This window comes from Salminus brasiliensis, chromosome 10 (genome assembly GCF_030463535.1).
Source record: "Salminus brasiliensis chromosome 10, fSalBra1.hap2, whole genome shotgun sequence".
NCBI lineage: Eukaryota > Metazoa > Chordata > Actinopteri > Characiformes > Bryconidae > Salminus > Salminus brasiliensis.
In genome coordinates this window covers 36,763,468-36,782,377 of record NC_132887.1, presented here as the reverse complement: position 1 = coordinate 36,782,377, position 18,910 = coordinate 36,763,468, and the positions used below count along the sequence as shown (strand labels likewise).

Below are 18,910 nucleotides of genomic sequence, written 5' to 3'. Positions count from 1 at the left end.
GAGTCAGTTCACTTGGAGACCATCTTTGCAATGCCGCCAGGCAGTTATTCCCAGTCACAAGATCAGGCTGCTGCGCCTATGAATGATGAGAGATCAAAATACTGGAAACTGAAGGTCACATTAGTGTGATTTTTTTTAATTTTTTTCATTTTTTAGCTTGTTCTGGCTGTTGGATGAGGGCTTCGTCGACCCTCCTCCGCTCGCAGCATAAGCAGCAAGCCGATTGGCTTTGTAGAAGGACAGTATTTGTAACAAAAACTCTCATATCTATATATCCTCTCTGGTGTGGCGCAAAACTGCATTGAGATTTCGTATTTGGTTTTTTACTCCTGAGCTCCCCCTACAGATGAGAAGTGTAATTCACTTTTACACCACAGCAGTGCATACAAATTACACTTTAAGCGCCCCCTCAGGGGCAGATGCATTTCTGGACAAGCTGAGTGAGACCGAACCGGCACTGAAAGTGAAAGAAGCATGTCTGTTGTCAGGGTAAAGTAATATTACAGGATTTAACACAAATACTAGTACAAGTAAACTCCACTGCTGAGCCCAGAGTGCCAACGGCAGTGATGCCGTTCTCCCTATTACAAGTCAGTGTGTAATCAGAATGATTTTGAAGCTGTTATTTGAAGGTAGAATTGCTGCATAATTTTGCTTTAATGTACCAGAAACCCTTAAACTTATTCAGGCTTTAGGATAAGATCCCAGATAAATTAGCTCTGTTGCGATTAGCTGTCCTACATCTTGTGCCTTCAAAAATCCCTCCTGAAAACTGGGGTGTGGTTGGGCGGGCTTTTACTACAGTAGGCTAAATAGAGATGCAGTGAATTTAAAATGGGAGGGGGAAGATGAATGCTCCTGAAATATTAACAATGCAAACATATTTAAAAATAGGACATTTTTGTATGATATGGTTCTTTTAAGACCTTAACACAAATGTCAGCAGCAAAATGAAATCCTGTGAGATTAAATCTTTGTTGAAGTGGCTTTGAACTGACAAGCAGTTTCTTCTGCAGACTGTACAGAACCCCGATGCTTGCAATAAATCCAGTTAGACATTCAAAAACTTCAGTCACTGATAACAAAGAAGTGACAGACTTTCAGCAAAGGGAGAGAGAGAGAGGGTTTGATTATGATTTTATAGCATATTGTGGGATGTTGTTCAAATGTTTATTGAATGCTGATTAAATATGAACTTACTTTCTTCTAAACGCAAGGTTGGAATGCCAGCATGGGTTTGCTTGATGCTCATGTTTGTTTCATCCCCCCTTCCTCAGCAACTCTACACTGATGTTTCCACCGGAGATCTTCACGAAGACCTCAGAAACGATGTGACAGAACTGGAACGACTTATTACAGAGCTCCAAGACCTGAGTGCTCAGCTGCGCAGCCAATCAGAATCATAGCCTGTTCACTACAGACAACACCTTTTCTTCATCCAGCCTATGGTATAATGATGCTGTGCCTTTTAGCAACACACTTTCATCGCTTTATTTTCAGCCTAGAACTGGGATTAAACTATAAGGGGAGCTAGCCTGAGTGTGAGGATGCTGCTTAACATTAATGCTAATTATACCACAGATTAAGAGTGTTGAGGCCTAGAACATCATTCATTAATCTGCCTCCCCTGGTTTGGAATGAACTCTGCCCGTTTTATCAGCTCCATTGACCATATAAGAGCACCGTGTAGTCCATCTGTATTTCTGCATCCTAGTTTCTTAGCCTACTTTCACCCTCTTCTTCAATGGTCAGGACCCTAGGGACCACCACAGAGCAGGTGTTATTTTGGTAATGGGTCATTCTCAGCACTGCTGTGACACATGACCAACATGATGGTGGTGTGTAAGCGGTGTGGGTTGCACTGGTGATATGAGTGGATCAGACACAGCAGTGCTGCTGGAGTGCTTAAACCCCTCACTGTCACTGCAGGACTGAGAATAGTCCACCAGCCAGCAGCGTCCTGTGAGCTCTGATGAAGGACTAGAGGATGACCAACACAACGCAGCTTCTGTCTTACACTTTTCTCTCATCTACAAGCTGGACCAACTAGGTAGGAGTGTCTAATAGAATGGACAGTGAGTGGACACAGTGTTTAAACACTCCAGCAGCACTGCTGTATCTGATCCACTCGTACTACCAGTGCAACACACACAACTCAGTCACTGCCGTGCTGAGAATGACCCAGCACCCTAATAATACCTGCTCTTTGGTGGTTCTGTGAGTAGGAGAAGGCTGTATGGTAAGTGAAAGTAAGAGTTCATTCTAAACCAGAGGTGGTCATAATAATCATAAACATGAATAGAGTATTATGCATATTATGCAGGTTCCCTGCCGGGATTTCTAGCTGCCTGAGCCTACTTGGACATTCGTCTTCAGGTCTGAATGTTCTTGCAGGACGTTGTATGTGGAACCAACACTGTTCACCAGAAACAGAAGGCCAGTTTACCGGAACAAGAAGGTCACCTCGGAAATGCTCACAGGTTTAAGGTCTTACGACTGTATGGGGTTCCTCAATGATAATAAATGATCTGCTCTTTGTAATCTGCTCGTGTCTTTGACTCCTGGAAGAGACAGAATAAAACACTGTATTCTTTTCTAATGTCTAATGAAGAGACCTGGAGTAGAATTATGATGTGCTTCGTCTTTGTTCTCTCGCGAACTCTGTGAACTGGATTTACACTGCTTCAGAACTTTCTGCTTTAGAGCCTGACCCGGCCTTGTCCTTGGTTTTATGATTTGTGGATGAGACAACCCTGTTGATATTTATCTTCGTCCATCCTCACAATGCTGGTTTTTCTCCCTTAGATGGAATGTTTCTTTCTTTTGTTCTTACATAATTTCAGACTCTGCTCAGAGGCCGTCTGCAAACAGCAGACAAAAGACGCTTCAGAACATTCTCCCGACTGACACTTGGCGTTAGTCCAGTTGTGTTATTTATGCCAGTCTGCTGGTTTTGTATATTCAGAGTATGCTTTTGATTAACCCCTTGCTACCTCGGCGGCCGTATCCTGTTACGTCACTCTCCTGGGAAGGAAAGGAATTCAGACGTCTCAATTTTTCAAAATGCTCTCATTCGGGGCCTCCCGTGCGAAATTACATTGTTCTTATGTCATGTGGGCGAATGTAACTTCATGAGGGAGCTTCGTAAGACCGTAATGAGAAATCTGTTGGTTTGCGAGAGGTCCGTCCAGCCGCATTCCAGAGCGTAACATGATCGCTGTTCAGCTGTTTGTGGGAAAGTAGCGCTTTGGTGGCTGGAACATTGTGGAAGTGTTGTGAGAACGTTGCCCGTTAGTTCGGAACGCCGGGAACCGCCGAACATGAGACTGACACTGAACAAACATCCTGTCTGCATCCGAGGCGGGCTGACTTAAGTGCTTCCAGATATTACGTAATGGAACTGAGTAACGAGGCCGATATTAATCCAGCAGTGCCACACGTGGCCTGCTGGTTGTTATTACGCCTCTTAAAAGAACGCTTTTGCTCATGAGCCTCTCGAGTGAGAAGGAGCGGAGATACAGAAGATTCCTACGTCTCAAGAAGGAGACGGACTATACTGGAGTTGGGCAGGAAATGACCGAGGAGTCTCAGAGGTGAAAGCACAGTTTCCTCCAGGTCTCTCCCATTTAGTCACCCGTCAAACAGAGACAAAAAACCAAAACCAGGCTGCTTATTCTAAAGTTCTGGAAGCTCGTCATGCAAACATGTCCGTGTTTGTTGATGGGAAGAACAAAAGTTACAATCGTAACTTGCATTGTTTTCTACTGACTATCAAGGGACGGTGGGAAGCAGTGGAGCAGTGAATGATAAACACCAACAAAGTCATGAGGAATGGGACTCAGCTAGAGTGACGCTGAGGTAGTCCTTGATAGCGCTGCTGAGCTCACTGCCCGAGGGCAGGCTGCAATGACTTGTACAACTAGGAGATGACTCAGTAGCTGTCAGACTGATATCCTCCAGCAAAACACCCTTTAGCAGTGTATTCCAGGCAGAGTTACAAGACAGCAGTGCCAGCTTCTAGATAACTTGGCAGGCCGTAGAGATAACCTTCTTCTTTTCCACCCAGCGTGTCTACCTCTGTTTCAACAGAGAACCTCCTTTAAACTTGGCACTGACGCAGACAAATACCTGTTCTGATTGGATCATGTCCACAGTCAAACCCATATAGAGTGCCTCAAGAACAAGGTGCTGTATGGTTGGGGGATTCTAAGGGCCTGTGACTAACAGGGGCCCTAAAAAATGTATGAGTTGAGAGTTTTGGCCCAAAATCCCTGGCAGTGACCCTGCTTAAGAACCAGTCTGTGCAAAACAGGGAGCGAGGGGAACACAAGGAGAAAAGCATAGGCTACCGGGAGCATAGGCTAATGTGTCATACACACCAAGGAGCCTTCTACCCACTTGCTCTTCATGTTGCCAAAGAGGTCAAAGGGTCAAAAAATGCTTGCACATCTAGACAGTTGGGCCATATGTGATTCACAAGAAGAATGCTAATGGACCATCCCAACAAGCAGGTCAAATTTACACTAACTAAAACACCCTAAAACACCACTTTTTTTTTTTTACATTGAAGACGACCATCCAGCTCACAGGTGTATCACTGCCATTGTTCCATGATGCCATCATTAACAACTTCGACTTGCATTAGCCAGGGCAGCCGTCCGGCATTTCCAGCACTCCTCTATTAACAGAGTGCTCGATGTCCACAGCTGCAGCTACTGTTGATTCCAGATTCCAGTCTCTCTCTACAGCATACTTCAGGACTATGTGGTGAAGAATGCACAGAAGTGTTTGGTGGCCCTAGTGCTAGTTTAAGTTAGTTCATTTTTGTCATTTCACCTCGAAAAGTCTCTTGACCACGGACACTTGTTGGAAGAAGGCTTTTGTCTGTCTCCTCATGAGTGCTACTCTTCAGCAAAGAATCATTGAGGAAAATGTGGTCTCATCCCACCACATTTGATGCTTCAGGAGGTCCATCAACGAAGGTGGCATCAGTAGAAGTAGAGCCAGAACCTAGCGACAGTGATTTTGGGGGGGATTATTGGATCTTGCGGGATGAGAACATATAGACAGTGTGGACAGCTTCACAAAATAAATGTCAACCATCTCGTGGACCATTCAGTCCAGATAACCTTTCTGCAAGGCATAGTTCAAGTTCACAGCTGATGACAGAGCAGAATGAACTGTATTTAGCACTGATACTAAGCCTTAAGTTAAATTCCCTTATTGGCATTATACCTATACAGCGGAATTCTTCTTTTTGTGTATCCTGAAGCTGGTCTCAGAACGCAGAGCGAGCCATTCTGTGGTGCCCTTGGAAGAGATAGGGTCATAGGCCTTTCTCAAGGGCCCAGGAGAGGCATCTTAGCAGACCTGGGTTTTAGAACCACAGCCAAATGATCGATAACCCACTGAAGAACCACTGTGCCGGCATAATCAACATATGTTCTTAGTGATGCTGGCACGGGCAGTTCCAGGGATTTTGGACCCCATGAAAAGATATTAAACTGGGCCCTACAACAGTTCTAGCCATTCTAGCCAAAATACTTAATAAATACATTTTAGGGCCCCTAAACTCCTCGGCCAGTCTTGGGCCCTTAGAATTGTCCTAATTTTCTCCATATACATCGCTTTTGGGTGCTGGCACAGTTGACATAGTCCAGCAACCCAGCAGCAAGTACAGGTGCTTGACCTTCTTGTCAAGGTGATGCAAGCTAGGGTGTCACTCCTCTCAGAGGTCAACTTTGACCTTGCTGTATGCAATCAAACCACCCATCACTGCAAGAAGAGAACAAGAGGACATATCTTATGTGAACAGGTTACTTGTGTCAATGTGACCCCAATTTTCACCTGGTCACTTCATGAGTCTTGAGTATGAGGATTACATCTGGATGAGGCCAAGTCACATAAAACCACACATGGCTAAAATCTTATTAGGGTACAGGCCAGAAACAGTACCCTAAGCCAGCATGTTCATGTGCCGCTCATATGGGTGGAACTTGGGCTAGGTGGGCTTTAGGTGGACATGGGCTCTGAGTGGGTTTGTACATGTGGCATTACTGGGTCCCAGTTTGGCTTCCCAAATGGGGTCCATCGTTACAGCCCACCTTAATCTTACATGGCTCCCTTCTAGGCTCCATGTGAAGTGTGCATCCCAGATGTGCATCCCATGTGTAAACCATCCTGGGTCCATCACCATCACTTACACTGGTGGGACCCTGGTCGGCATCCTGTCTGGCTCAAAACCTTCTGGTTCCCAGTTGGGCTAACCATACAGGCCCCACAGTAAGTGAGAGGGCATAAACGGTTCCGTGTTACTTTGTTGGTTGGAGAAAAGCACAGTAGATGAACATATTTGATACTGGTCAGAACTGCAGAGTGCTGTGAGCTTTTTGAGGCCTGAATTGAGGATCATTTTCATGGTCCATGTCTTTTGAAAGAACCTTAACTTCTGGACAATGAGTTTTCTGTGACTGTAATTAATTGGCATCTGAATCTTGGTTAAGTCTGCCTCTTACTTTTGTTTTGTAGAAACTCCCTAGCTTTCACTCTCATTCTTGTCTCCGTCTTCTTTGTCTTACTCAGGCTGATCTCTTTTATAAATAGACCCTATGAATAGACTTGACCTAAGAATAGCTATGTGACTGTGCAGTCCGTGTCCACCCTCTTACCACACTGAATGGGCCTTCAGTTTAACAAAGTGTGCGAGAGAGTCTTGTCCCTTGGAAAAGAGGGAGAGTGTCATTGGACCTGGAAGAGGACTCACAGAACATGTTCTTTATATTACTTATATTAAGTACTGGAGTATGTTGGGGAATTGCTGGAAGTGCAGTGTGATGTTTAACACAATGAAGTCCTGAAGCAGTGTTTGTAAAGCTACACAATACCTACATAAAGTGGTGGATGGTAAGGACTATAATTTGAGATACTGGATTTCTGATTTTCGTGAGCCAGACTGATCTAAAATATGAGAATTTTAAATATATGATATATTTGAGATGCGCTAATCCATATGTGCATACCACTTGTTCTAAAAGGCTTATGTCGGCATCGTTCAGCCTTACGAACACTGGTCCCAGTTGTATACTGCTATTTCAGTCAGATTCAAAAGTGGTGAAATAATGACTATCGAATGAGACATCTGATCCCCCTCCAGGGTCGGCGCACTTCAGCACAACTGCCACATCAATCAGCGCTCCGTCTCTCAAGCGCCTCTCGTCCTCACACACCCAAACTGTGTGGGTCCGCCTGATGCCTGGGAGAGGTGGCACATTTAAGCATGTCCCCTGCAGCTTCTGCAGGAGTATAGTGAGTCACCCTATAACCATGCACAGCAGGAACGTTTACAAAAAGCATGAGCAAGAACCCAGAGAGGCCACTGACTTACGACACACCTTGAGGGACTATGAGCAAATATACAAATTCCTGCTGCACGTGGTGTATTTTCCTAGAGGCCTGAGAGCATGTCATTATTGTAGTATGACCTTTTTTTTATCTCATGATGATGAAAATTACAAACATCTCTGTACATTGACTTCCATTACAAGTAGGAATGTCCCAGTCCGATCCATATTTTAATGGATCGGGTATTGACTATTTTAATCCTAACCCAATTCTAAGGCTTTGTTTTAACCGCAGTGTTCAGAGCAGTCTCATGACGGCATTAATGGACATTACTGCCCAGCCGGCTGTGGACGTTCTCAGGTTCTCAAATAACCTTAAAAAATAACCTCAGTAAATAAGAGTCTGCAGTGTGGAGCAATTTTACAGTGGAACATGAAAACAGACCATAACATCTGACCCATATATATATATATATATATATATATATATATATATATATATATATATATATATATATATATATATATATATATAAACGCTCTGTTTTACCAGCGGGAGAACCGCACACCTTTCTCTGGTAAAACCAGCACATTCAGAACCATGAGGATGCTAATGCTAACACATATGCTATAGAAACCCAAGCACAGCACATTCACCCACAGTTATTACACACCAGTAGACCAACAGCGGAGTTGTAAAGGAGCTGGAAGGTCCTGGAGTCATGCCTGGTTGTGACGATTGTGAGGATTTGAGCTAGCACTAGCAAACTAGCTAGCTAGCATTGCCTTCAGCTGATAATGGAACTGCATCAGTGTTAGTGTTCGGGTAATGTCAGGTCAGCGCAGCGTTTACCTTTTTGGTCATTAGCACAGGGAGCTAGCTAGCCAACATTTTTGTGTTAGCTAAAAGTTTATTCATACACTTTTAAAAGGTAAAAATGAACAATACCTGAGGGATTTTTGGTAATATAAATAGTTAATAATTAAATATTGATTATTTTAAAGCATTAACTACATTTCCTTCCATTATACTGAGGCAAAATCCCTGGTTGTGACTGAAGATTTTAGCTGGTGCTAGCTGACTAGCTAGCTAGCATTGTCTTCAACTGATAATGTGTTAGTGTTCAGGTAATGTCAGGCCAGCACAGCGTTTATCTAGTTTACCTTTTCGGTCATTAGCATGGGACGCTGGCTAGCTAACATTAGTGTGTGTTATCATGAGGTAAAACTTGCTAGCTAACATTGTTATAATGAAAAAAATGGCTTTTATGTTTTTAATGAAGTAAAATCTGTGGACTTTTTCACATTGACGAGTTTTTTGGAGAAGCTTTTAAATACAGTAGCTAATTAGCTACTTTCTAGGCGAGTGCAGCGTTTACCTGTACATACTTAGCCTTTTGGTCATTAGCATGGAGAGCTAGCTAGCTAACATTAGTGTGGATAGTTATTTTGTTTATTTATCATAAGGAAAAACTCGCTAGCTAACATTGTTATAATTATCCAGCTTTATTGTTTTTAATGGAGTTGTAAAATCTGTGGACCCTTTTTCACATTGACTAGCTTTTTTGGAGAAGCTTTTTAATACAATAAGCTTTGAAAGGTATAAATGATCAATACCTGAGGGATTATTGGTAATATTAATCGTTTCTAACTGAATATTGATTATTTTAAAGCGTTAACTAAAATTTCTTTCCATTATACTGTGCAAAATGCCTGGTTGTGACGATTGTGAGGATTTGAGCTAGCACTAGCAAACTAGCTAGCTAGCATTGCCTTCAGCTGATAATGGAACTGCATCAGTGTTAGTGTTCGGGTAATGTCAGGTCAGCGCAGCGTTGACCTTTACCTAGTTTACCTTTTTGGTCATTAGCACGGGGAGCTAGGTAGCCAACGTTAGTGTGTATTATCATGAGGTAAAACTCGCTAGCTAACATTTTTATAATGAACCGGTTTTTATGTTTTAAATGAAGTCAAATCTTTTAAGACTCTTTTAAGCTTTTTAATACAGTAGCTAATTACTTTCTAGCCGAGTGCAGCGTTTAACTTTACATACTTACCCTTTTAGTCCTTAGCCTGGAGAGCTAGCTAGCTAACATTAGTGTGGCTAGTGGGAGTTTAATCATCATGAGGGAAGCTGGGCTGGCTAGCTCACACTGTTCTAATGATCCGGCTTTAGTGTTTAATGGAAGCTTTATCATACTGTAATTATTTCCTAGCCTTGAATGTGCTGTAGGCTCTGCTGTGCACCGGATTGCTTAGGTGGAGCAGGTCCCGGACAAGTGCTGCACCAACCAGTGTGGAGCGTGAACGGAGGACATGAACATTAGCATAGGTGAGAGTGAGGACTTTAGCTACTTTAGGAGCAGCGGTGGCTCAGCGGTTAGAGCGCCGGGATATCGATGACAGGGTTATCACTACACACTAACCACTACACACACACACACACACACACACACACACACACACACACAGGACGTGATCTGACTGCAGTGTTTTAAAGGAGCTCGGAGCTGCTGTACATGAAGCAGGGTTGGTTTTACTGGGGGTTTTAATGGGATTTTTTTTGCTTTTTAACCTTTTCAGTGCAAATTTCAGTAATAATTCAGGGTGTGAAAGCAGTGATGAATTTATCAAATTGACTTAACATCTATTTATTGACTGATTGATACCTGGTAACACTCTATAAAACAGTCAGTGTTTCTACTAAAACTAAATCAGTCAGTCCTGAATGTCTCATTATAGAAACTGATACTGAAAATAAAGTGATTTTACTGAATGTAAATCAAATGAATGTTTTTGGTTTAGTGCTTTTTGACTTCTTTACAGGAATCAGTAAGAGGACAGGAGATTAACAACACATAAAAACCAGGCCACAGTGGCAAGGAAAAACCCTTGGAGGAACCGAGACTCATAATCATGATAGTGATGGTAAGAGTAATGGTGGTGGTAATAATAATAATAATAATAATAATAATAATAATAATATTGGCAGATCATTTAGATTCTATGTAAAGTTCAACATAGTCGTTAGGCAGGTAGCAGTGGCAGGAGGTGGGCAGCTGGTGGCAGGGGAGCCCAGCGGGCGTTCTAGTGGGCCTGGCGGTCAGTCTGGTGGGTGGGCAGCTGGTCTGATGTGGGTGGCAGAGGAGCCCAGCGGTCAGTCTTCCATCAGGTCAGGCCGGGTAAGTGGGCAGTCATTAACTCTGAGAAGGTTCTGATTGGATTTATGGAGAACAGAGAATGTGGACAGTATCAGAGTGTGGATGACGACAGCTGATCTTATCTATCTCAAGGTTCATACGGGTCCTGGAAAACCTGGAAAGTCATGGAAGATGAAAATGCTGAAATCCAGTGTTGAAAAATAACATAATTTACTTAAACGTCATGGAAAATATTGTAATATTGTAATTGTGCTTCTGTGGTCATTTTATATAATAATAATATCAAACAAACTTTTATAATCGCTGCCCATATTTCATATGACCATGGTATCATGAACGTGCATTACGTTGTTAACTAGCTAGCCTGGACAGTCTTCCAGCTGGAAACCGTAGACAAACTAAACAAATTACGGGAACATTTTTGGTCCTGGAATTTTTAGTTTTTTGGTACTTGCAAAGTTATGGAAAGTCCTTGAATTTGAAATTGGTTAAAGTTCATGAACCCTGTATCTGACGCTGTATCATTCATACAAACACACAGATCAAATTGGCTAAGAGACTCTGATCGAGTTAGTTAAGCTACGTGTTTTTGCTTCTCATGTGACGTTACTGTGATGCAATATTAGAATAAACCGTTCAAGTGTACAGTACAGCAAAACCCTGTTGGGCTAAGTCTCCGGTGCAGAATAGGGCAGTGAGAGTACAGATGGTTGTGTACAGTCCAGCCACAAGTGACAGCAGTGCTGTTGTTGCGATGGGCCACATTGGTGGTGTTGAATGTAACAGACTGAGTGTCTGGTTGTAACAGTCACTGTAAAGTCACCGTTAATTCAGTATAAATTCTATGTAGTTCGGAACAATGTTTTTTTATAGGAGTATAATAATAATATAAATAATAATAAGGACATATCTTACTGTTGATTTGGGGAGTCCTAGCTACAACACTGACACCGTAACACTTAAACCTAACCCTGCCGTCTCCAGACTCACCCTGAAGACCATAAAAGTAACTATTTCCATCACAGGGGGATTTGATGACCGAGTTCCATCTGTGTGTGTAAGTCCTATTCATGCCTGTATTATTTTTACCCCCCAACCACCCCCACACACATACTTGGGATCTGTAATAGAGCTGTGTTTGTGTTTTGAGGTAGATAAACATCTGGCATCTTAGCTAGCCATGCTAAAGGACAGTCTAAACATGGTGGTGGTAGTTTTAGCAGTGTTACAACTATGCCAAGTCAACTATAATCACCCTTAGGTGAGACGCCAATGGAATTTGGCCTCTGCTTTTAACCCATCTGTGCAGTGAACACACACACACACACACACACACATATATATATATACATACACACTAATGATGAAACGCACACAGTGGACGATGAGAACACGTGTGTGTGTGTGTGTGTGTGTGTGTGTGTGTGTGTGTGTGTGGCGGTGGGCAGCCATTACTGCAGCAATTGGGGGAGCAGAAAGGATTAATGGCCTTGCTCAAGGGACCAACAGTGGCAGCTTGGTAAACCCAGGTATTGATCCCACAACCTTGTCATCATTTGCTGACTAAGAGCTGTCCATCCCACCATAGAGGTTTAGAAAACTTCCCATTCTTCAACAAATGCCATCCAAACAGTGAAGCATGGTGGTGGAGGCATCCTGTTGGTTTTGGTAGATGGTTTTATAGAGACTGGGCATCTTGTTAAAACTGCTACTAAAACACTTGCATCCAGTAGTCGTCCAGAGCTCTTCTGTTAATGCATGCCCACACATCCCTCTGCTTGCATTCAGGTCTTCATTAAGGCCACACAGGTTCGATGATGTGGGTTCAGTACCCAAACGTGGTTCAGTACCGCAAACGTGGTCCAAGGAAGGACAACCGATAAACCAGTGATGGGTTCTTTGGGCGATGATAAATAAATAAATAAATTGAACAAATTGAATAAATGTAATACATGGAACAAATCCCAAATAAGAAATTGAATAAAGTAAATCAAATCAAATGAATTGAACAAATTAAATACATATAATAACTTGGAACAAAGCTCAAATAAGAGAAAAAAAGAACAAATCTAATAAATTGAACAAATTAAATAAATTGAATAAAAACATTTAGCAAATCCCAAATAAGAAATTGAACAAATGAAATCAAATAAATTGAACAAATTGAATGCATGTAACAAATGGGAACAAATCCCAAATAAGAAAAAGAGAAACATTTTACAAATCTAACAAACTGAGCCAATTAAATACATTGAAAAAAATTTAAAAATTGAGCAAATCCCAAAAAGGAAATTGAATAAAACAAATTAAATAAATTGAACAATGTAATAAATGAATAAATGTAATACATTGAACAAATCCCAAATAAGAAATGTATAAAATAAATTTAACTAATTAAATAAATTGAATTTTAAAATGTAACAAATCCCAAATACGAAATTGAATAAATGAAATCAAATAAGTTGAACAAATTCTAAATAAGATATTGCACAAACTGAGTTAATTAATCCGACTGAAGTAAGGACGCTTTGATAAATGTCTTCTTGAGTCTTTTTGAGAGCGGTGGGTGAATGGAAGTGGTTCCTCTATGGCATCTCTCTAGGAACCCTTGATCTGCTGCTGCCGCCTTGCCCCCTCATCCCACAGAACACCTTCAGAGGTCCTGTGGAGTCCATGTCTTGACCGGCCAGGTCCATTTTGGCAGCACGTGGAGGTCCCGTATAATATCGGGTGGTACAGTAGGTGGTTTTAATGTTATGGCCAGTTAGATCCTGGATGTTCAGTAAGGGGTTAGGGGGAAGTAAATGCCACTTTAGCAGAAAGCAGGCCATGGTCATCCGTCCTGTAGATCTGTAGAGTCACACGGCCACTGCTGACCACATGTCAAGCTCGCCTCCTCGAGCTGCTCCTCTCCCCCTCAAACTCCTGAACTTCATCATCGGGGTGCTTTTAGGGTTCAGCCCCACCTCGAGCCCAAAAAGAGGCCCATCCGTGACGTCATGTCTGCAGGAGAACTCCTACAGTCCACCCTCCCCCCGCCCCCCCCCCTCAACTCCAAACCCCCTCCACCCCCCCCCTCCCCTCCCACCCCCTCTCGCGCTGCTAAAACTTTTTTTTTTTTTTTTTGGAAGACTTCTTCTCTCTTCTCTCCCAGAGCTTAAATATCGCGCACGCGTGGCCGAGGCAGCACGAGCTTCCCCTCCGTCTCGAGAGCATAAAAGGGACGTTTATTATTTATATAGATATATATATTAATTTTTTTGACTTTTCTTCTTTTTTTTTTTTTAACAGCCCTCTCCGTCCTCGCGCCTCTTCTGCAGACTGCTCTCCCTCAGGTCCGCTCAGATAGTCTGAAACTTTTCCGCTCGCGATAGGAGCTCGTGCTGCCACTTCTTCGCTCTTACTTTTACACGCGCACGCACTCGCCCGCCAGCGCGCGCACTCGTTCGTTCGTCCCTCCGTCCGCTTGTTTGTCTGCTCGCTCACTCACTCGCTCTCGCGCTCGCGCTCGTGCTCGTGCAGACGTCTCTCCCCCCGTACCCTACCTACCGGCATGGCTCCTCTCAGGTGGGTGGCGGTGTCGTGGCTGTGGCTGGGTGCTGTGCTCGGGTGGTCGGCGTTGGCCGCGGACCGGGGCGGCGTGCGGACCTTCTACGTGCTGCAGCCCGGACGGGGCGGCTCGGATGCGGTACGCGTGAGCTCCATCTCGTCCCGCGCGGGAGCCGACGGCCAGCCGCACTCGTACAACGTGGAGCTCACGGCCAGCTACGGGGGCCAAGTGCGGACGCGCAGGATGGGCAGCCGGGACGCGCACGCGGGCCAGCAGATGGTCAAGAATTCTGGGTAAGCACTTGTTGGGGGTAGTGCTGGACACACCGTGTGTGTGTGTGTGTTTCATGGTCAAGGTGGTTGAGAAGCTGGTCACTATGACAATGATGGTAGGCCAGCTGGTTAAACCGGTTAAGCTGACCATCAATCTGGGCTTACTGGTCGACCAGTTTGGCCAAGCTGGTCATTCTGGTCAGTAAGCTTAAGTTTATACTGGTTGACCGTTCAAGCTGGTCATACTGGTGGACCAGCATGATCTTGCGGGTCAGCCATCATGGTCACGTTGGTTATACTGGTTAGTAGGTTTGGTCTTACTGGTTTACTACTATGCTCAAGGTGGCCATACTGGTGGACCAGCATGATCTTGGGGGTCAACCATCGTGGTCATGTTGGTTATACTGGTTAGTAGGTTTGGTCTTACTGGTTTACTACTATGCTCAAGGTGGCCATACTGGTGGACCAGCATGATCTTGCGGGTCAGCCATCATGGTCACGTTGGTTATACTGGTTAGTAGGTTTGGTATTACTGGTTTACTACTATACTCAAGCTGGCCATACTGGTGGACCAGCATGATCTTGGGGGTCAACCATCGTCGTTATATTGGTTATACTGGTTAGTAGGTTTGGTCTTACTGGTTTACTACTATGCTCAAGGTGGCCATACTGGTGGACCAGCATGATCTTGGGGGTCAACCATCGTGGTCACGTTGGTTATACTGGTTAGTAGGTTTGGTCTTACTGGTTTACTACTATACTCAAGCTGGTCATACTGGTGGACCAGCATGATCTTGGGGGTCAACCATCGTGGTCATGTTGGTTATACTGGTTAGTAGGTTTGGTCTTACTGGTTTACTACTATGCTCAAGGTGGCCATACTGGTGGACCAGCATGATCTTGGGGGTCAACCATCGTGGTCATGTTGGTTATACTGGTTAGTAGGTTTGGTCTTACTGGTTTACTACTATGCTCAAGGTGGCCATACTGGTGGACCAGCATGATCTTGCGGGTCAGCCATCATGGTCACGTTGGTTATACTGGTTAGTAGGTTTGGTCTTACTGGTTTACTACTATATTCAAGCTGGCCATACTGGTGGACCAGCATGATCTTGCGGGTCAACCATCGTGGTCATGTTGGTTATACTGGTTAGTAGGTTTGGTCTTACTGGTTTACTACTATGCTCAAGGTGGCCATACTGGTGGACCAGCATGATCTTGGGGGTCAGCCATCGTGGTTGTGCTGGTTAATAAGCTTGGTCATACTTTGCTCAAGGTGGCCATACTGGTGGCCAGGCTCTGTCATACTGGTTGACTGCTTTGGCCAGGTTGTCCAGGCTTATGGACCGGCTAAAAAATACCTCATGCTGGTCAAGAGCTAAACTGGTCGACCGGCTTTTTTTTTTTTGTTTAAGTGTAGAAGGAAATTTTGAAGGAACGCACTACTATTTTCTGTGAACTGACTGGTATCCTCATTACCAGAGCTCCCAGTATACTCCCAGTATGCGTTCAAGGACCCTACTTCCAGAGTGGCTGGGTTAAACACACACTCTGATGTTCATACAGACTACGAAACATGCCGTGTCAGGACTTTTCCATGCCCGCTCTCCAAGGCCAGGGGCCACTTGCCCCTTGGTAGCGAACCTTCTGCCCTCGCTGAAGAGTTCCAAAAATTCCGCAGCCCCCCTCCAAACCAATTCCCAGAGGCTTCCTCACAATAAAGGCCCGGTGTCCAAGGCGGCTGGGACTGCTGGGTATTACTGTTTGTTTTTCTCCAGTGTTTTGAGTGTGGAGCAATGGAAATGGTGGGCTAGCAGCAGCGGCAGCGGCAGCAGAAGTCGGAAAGGAATGATTAGAATGGGATTCCAGTCCAGCTCTGGCCAAAGGCTCTCGCGTTTATCTCCAGAGAGAAAAGGCTGGCGGCGCAGGACGCTGGGTGGGAGAGGGGCGGATCTGAGGGTTACAGTTAGGTCAATGGGTCCGCCAGCGTGAGAGAGCGTGGGTGTTTACTTGTTCCTGAGGGAATGTGTTTGTGGAAGCATGTGTGAGCAGTCCTACTATACTGTGTGTAGGTAGGATGCATGAATTGGGAGGGTTTCTTGCGTGAGACCGCGAACATGTTAGCAGTGTGTGTGCAGTTACGAATATATATGTGTGTGTGTATGAGACAGAGGAACTCACTGTGTGTGTCTCTGGGTGTCATTGCAGTGTGAACGTCTGTGGAGGGCAGTGCTGTATTGGATGGAGCAAGGCCCCGGGATCACAGCGCTGCACAAAGCGTGAGTATTACAGCTCTACTGCACTGCTACTCCGGGACTTCTCGGGGTGGCCCTGGCTTGGCACTCGACTGCTTCTGACGTCGCCCCGGGCGAGATATGCTTGTGGCGGCATCACGCAGTGCTGATTTCTAGCTTTGGCGATATTATTGAGAATAATTGGGATTCCTACGGTATGTTCCTCAAACCTGTGGTGCGCAATCCTGTTCCTAGTGATCCTGGTACTACCACCCTGCAGAGCTTAGCTCCAGCTCTAATCAAACACACCTGACCCTGGTAATGAAGGCCTTCCGTGGCTTCTGAACATTACAGCCAGGTGTGTGGGATCTGAGCTCTCCAGGGTGGTAGATTGATCTCCTTGGGCTCCAGGAGTAGGATTGGACACCCTTGAATTAGATATTTTCACAAGAATGCGGATTTCTTTCCCAAAACAGTCCCATTCTCAGTGGTGTTGAGATGATCTGATGATGGGTCTCAATGGTGAAATCTGATGGTAATTGTATTGTCCATGATGCCACCTGAATTCCTCAACCTTCGCTCTTCAACCCGTACTGGTTGACTACTTGGGTTAAACTGGCCAGCAATATCATGCTAGCCAACCATCGTGATCATGGTCACGGTTTGGCTGGCCAATAAGCTTGGTCATACATGTTGACTACTTTTGGTCAAGCTGGCCATATTGGTCACCCACCTTGGTCATGCTGGTGGACCAGCATGGTCATGCTGGCCAACAAGCTTGGTCATACTGGTTGACTGCTTTGGCCATGTTGTCCACGCTGAGTTTTACAACAAGGTATGTTGGATCTCAACTGAATGATTTGCTCGAGCTCAAGGACTAGAATTGGACAAGAATGATGCAGATAGTTTCCCACACATTCTTCAGACCTTCTATAGTGGTTGGATTTTCCTTCTCCACACGTTTCCCAAAAACAGTCCTGCATGTTCTCAGTGGTGTTGAGATGATCTGATGATGGGTCTCAATGGTGAAATCTGATGGTAATTATATAGTCCATGATGCCACCTGAATTCCTCTCTCTTCAACCCTTGGGTTAAGCTGGCCAGCAATATCATGCTAGTCAACCATTGTGATCATGCCATGATCAAGCCATACTGGTCACCCACCTTGGTCATGCTGGTGGACCAACATGGTCATGCTGGCCAACAAGCTTAGATGTACTGGTTGACTGCTTTGGCTGGTTTGTCCACGCTGAGTTTTACAACAAGGTATGTTGGATCTGAACTGAATAATTTGCTTTCCTATAGTGGTTGGATTTTCTTTCTTTCCCAAAAGAGGTGATGGTTGATGATCTGGTGATGGTTCTCAGTGGTGAAATCTGATGGTTGTATTGCAGTTTAGCATCTAGCGTTGTCTTGACTGTGAATTAGGTGCAAAAGGAGAGGGAGAGCCCTTTAAATGTATGCACTGCAGCTTTATCCCTATTCATGAAGTAACATGTGACACACATGCGCAGAAAGGAAGTAGAATTGGCACTGCTTAATCGGAAGGTAGTGGGCAGAAAGGAGAAACTGGATTCTGTGATAATTTGAGGGACTTAAATGATGGGATGTTGGCACTCAGGGACCAATTGGTGGACTGAGGATTGAGCTATGAGCTTTGTTTTGGACTGAACGGCAATGAGAAAGGTGTTTCGGCATAGCATATTCTAATTAATCTAGCTTTAGGCCTAATTTTAGTCTAATTCTGATCCCTTGTATGTTAAAATAAGGTCTATCTGTGCTGCTTTGTATTTAATTTTTTTTTACAGGTATTTACTAAAATGACATTGGTGACTGTTTTAAGTCCAGTGTTTGTTCGCAACATTAGCCTAGCTAACTAAACCAGCAAGAGTCAGACCTCAGGCATGTCTTTGCACTAGCAATGCTCCCGACACTAGGAGGGAAAGGCCTTAACACGTGTCTTCTCTGATGCATGCAAAGCCAACAGCCGCCTCTATTCAAACTCTATCCATCACTGGAGGAATCGTCGGTTCCCCAGCTCCACCACACCAGCTCCACCACACCAGCTTACGGACGCCTGTACTGCCCAACATCGCCCTTAGAGTGATGAAGGGAAAGCGCTGTCTACCCACACGGCTATGATAGCTGATGGCAAAGCAGCATGGCTCGGGATTTGAACTTGCTGTGAAGCCATTAGTCTGCTGAGCAATTCTGAGCTCTGGAGATGTCTTTCTCGGCAGAGTAAATCGGCTAAGGAATGAAGACTGGTATTGGTATGGGTCGATACTCTAGATATTAAGGCACAGGCATCTGTTGGCTGGTATGGTGGGGCTGGGGCCCCCGGTGCTTTCAA

General features: G+C 44.5%; 2 protein-coding genes across 10 annotated transcripts in view; both read left to right on the top strand.

Moving 5' to 3' along the window:
* Nucleotides 1-2,541, top strand: part of ttc27 (tetratricopeptide repeat domain 27) — an 82,112-nt gene extending 79,571 nt beyond the window's left edge. The window contains exons 20-21 of one of the 3 annotated variants that reach the window (XM_072689983.1): nucleotides 1,278-1,448; nucleotides 2,395-2,541. In XM_072689983.1, the coding sequence (XP_072546084.1) occupies nucleotides 1,278-1,406 (129 nt within the window). In that variant the 3' untranslated portion in view covers nucleotides 1,407-1,448; nucleotides 2,395-2,541. Of the gene's footprint in view, nucleotides 1-1,277 lie in introns of all 3 variants that reach the window. The other 2 variants (XM_072689982.1, XM_072689981.1) reach the window with 2 other exon arrangements.
* An 11,362-nt stretch (nucleotides 2,542-13,903) lies between these two features.
* Nucleotides 13,904-18,910, top strand: part of ltbp1 (latent transforming growth factor beta binding protein 1) — a 133,592-nt gene continuing 128,585 nt past the window's right edge. For all 7 annotated transcript variants that reach the window (XM_072689976.1, XM_072689973.1, XM_072689978.1 and 4 more), the window contains exons 1-2: nucleotides 13,904-14,344; nucleotides 16,532-16,602. In XM_072689976.1, coding sequence (XP_072546077.1) covers nucleotides 14,055-14,344; nucleotides 16,532-16,602 — 361 coding nt within the window. In that variant the 5' untranslated portion in view covers nucleotides 13,904-14,054. The remainder of the gene's footprint in view (nucleotides 14,345-16,531; nucleotides 16,603-18,910) is intronic.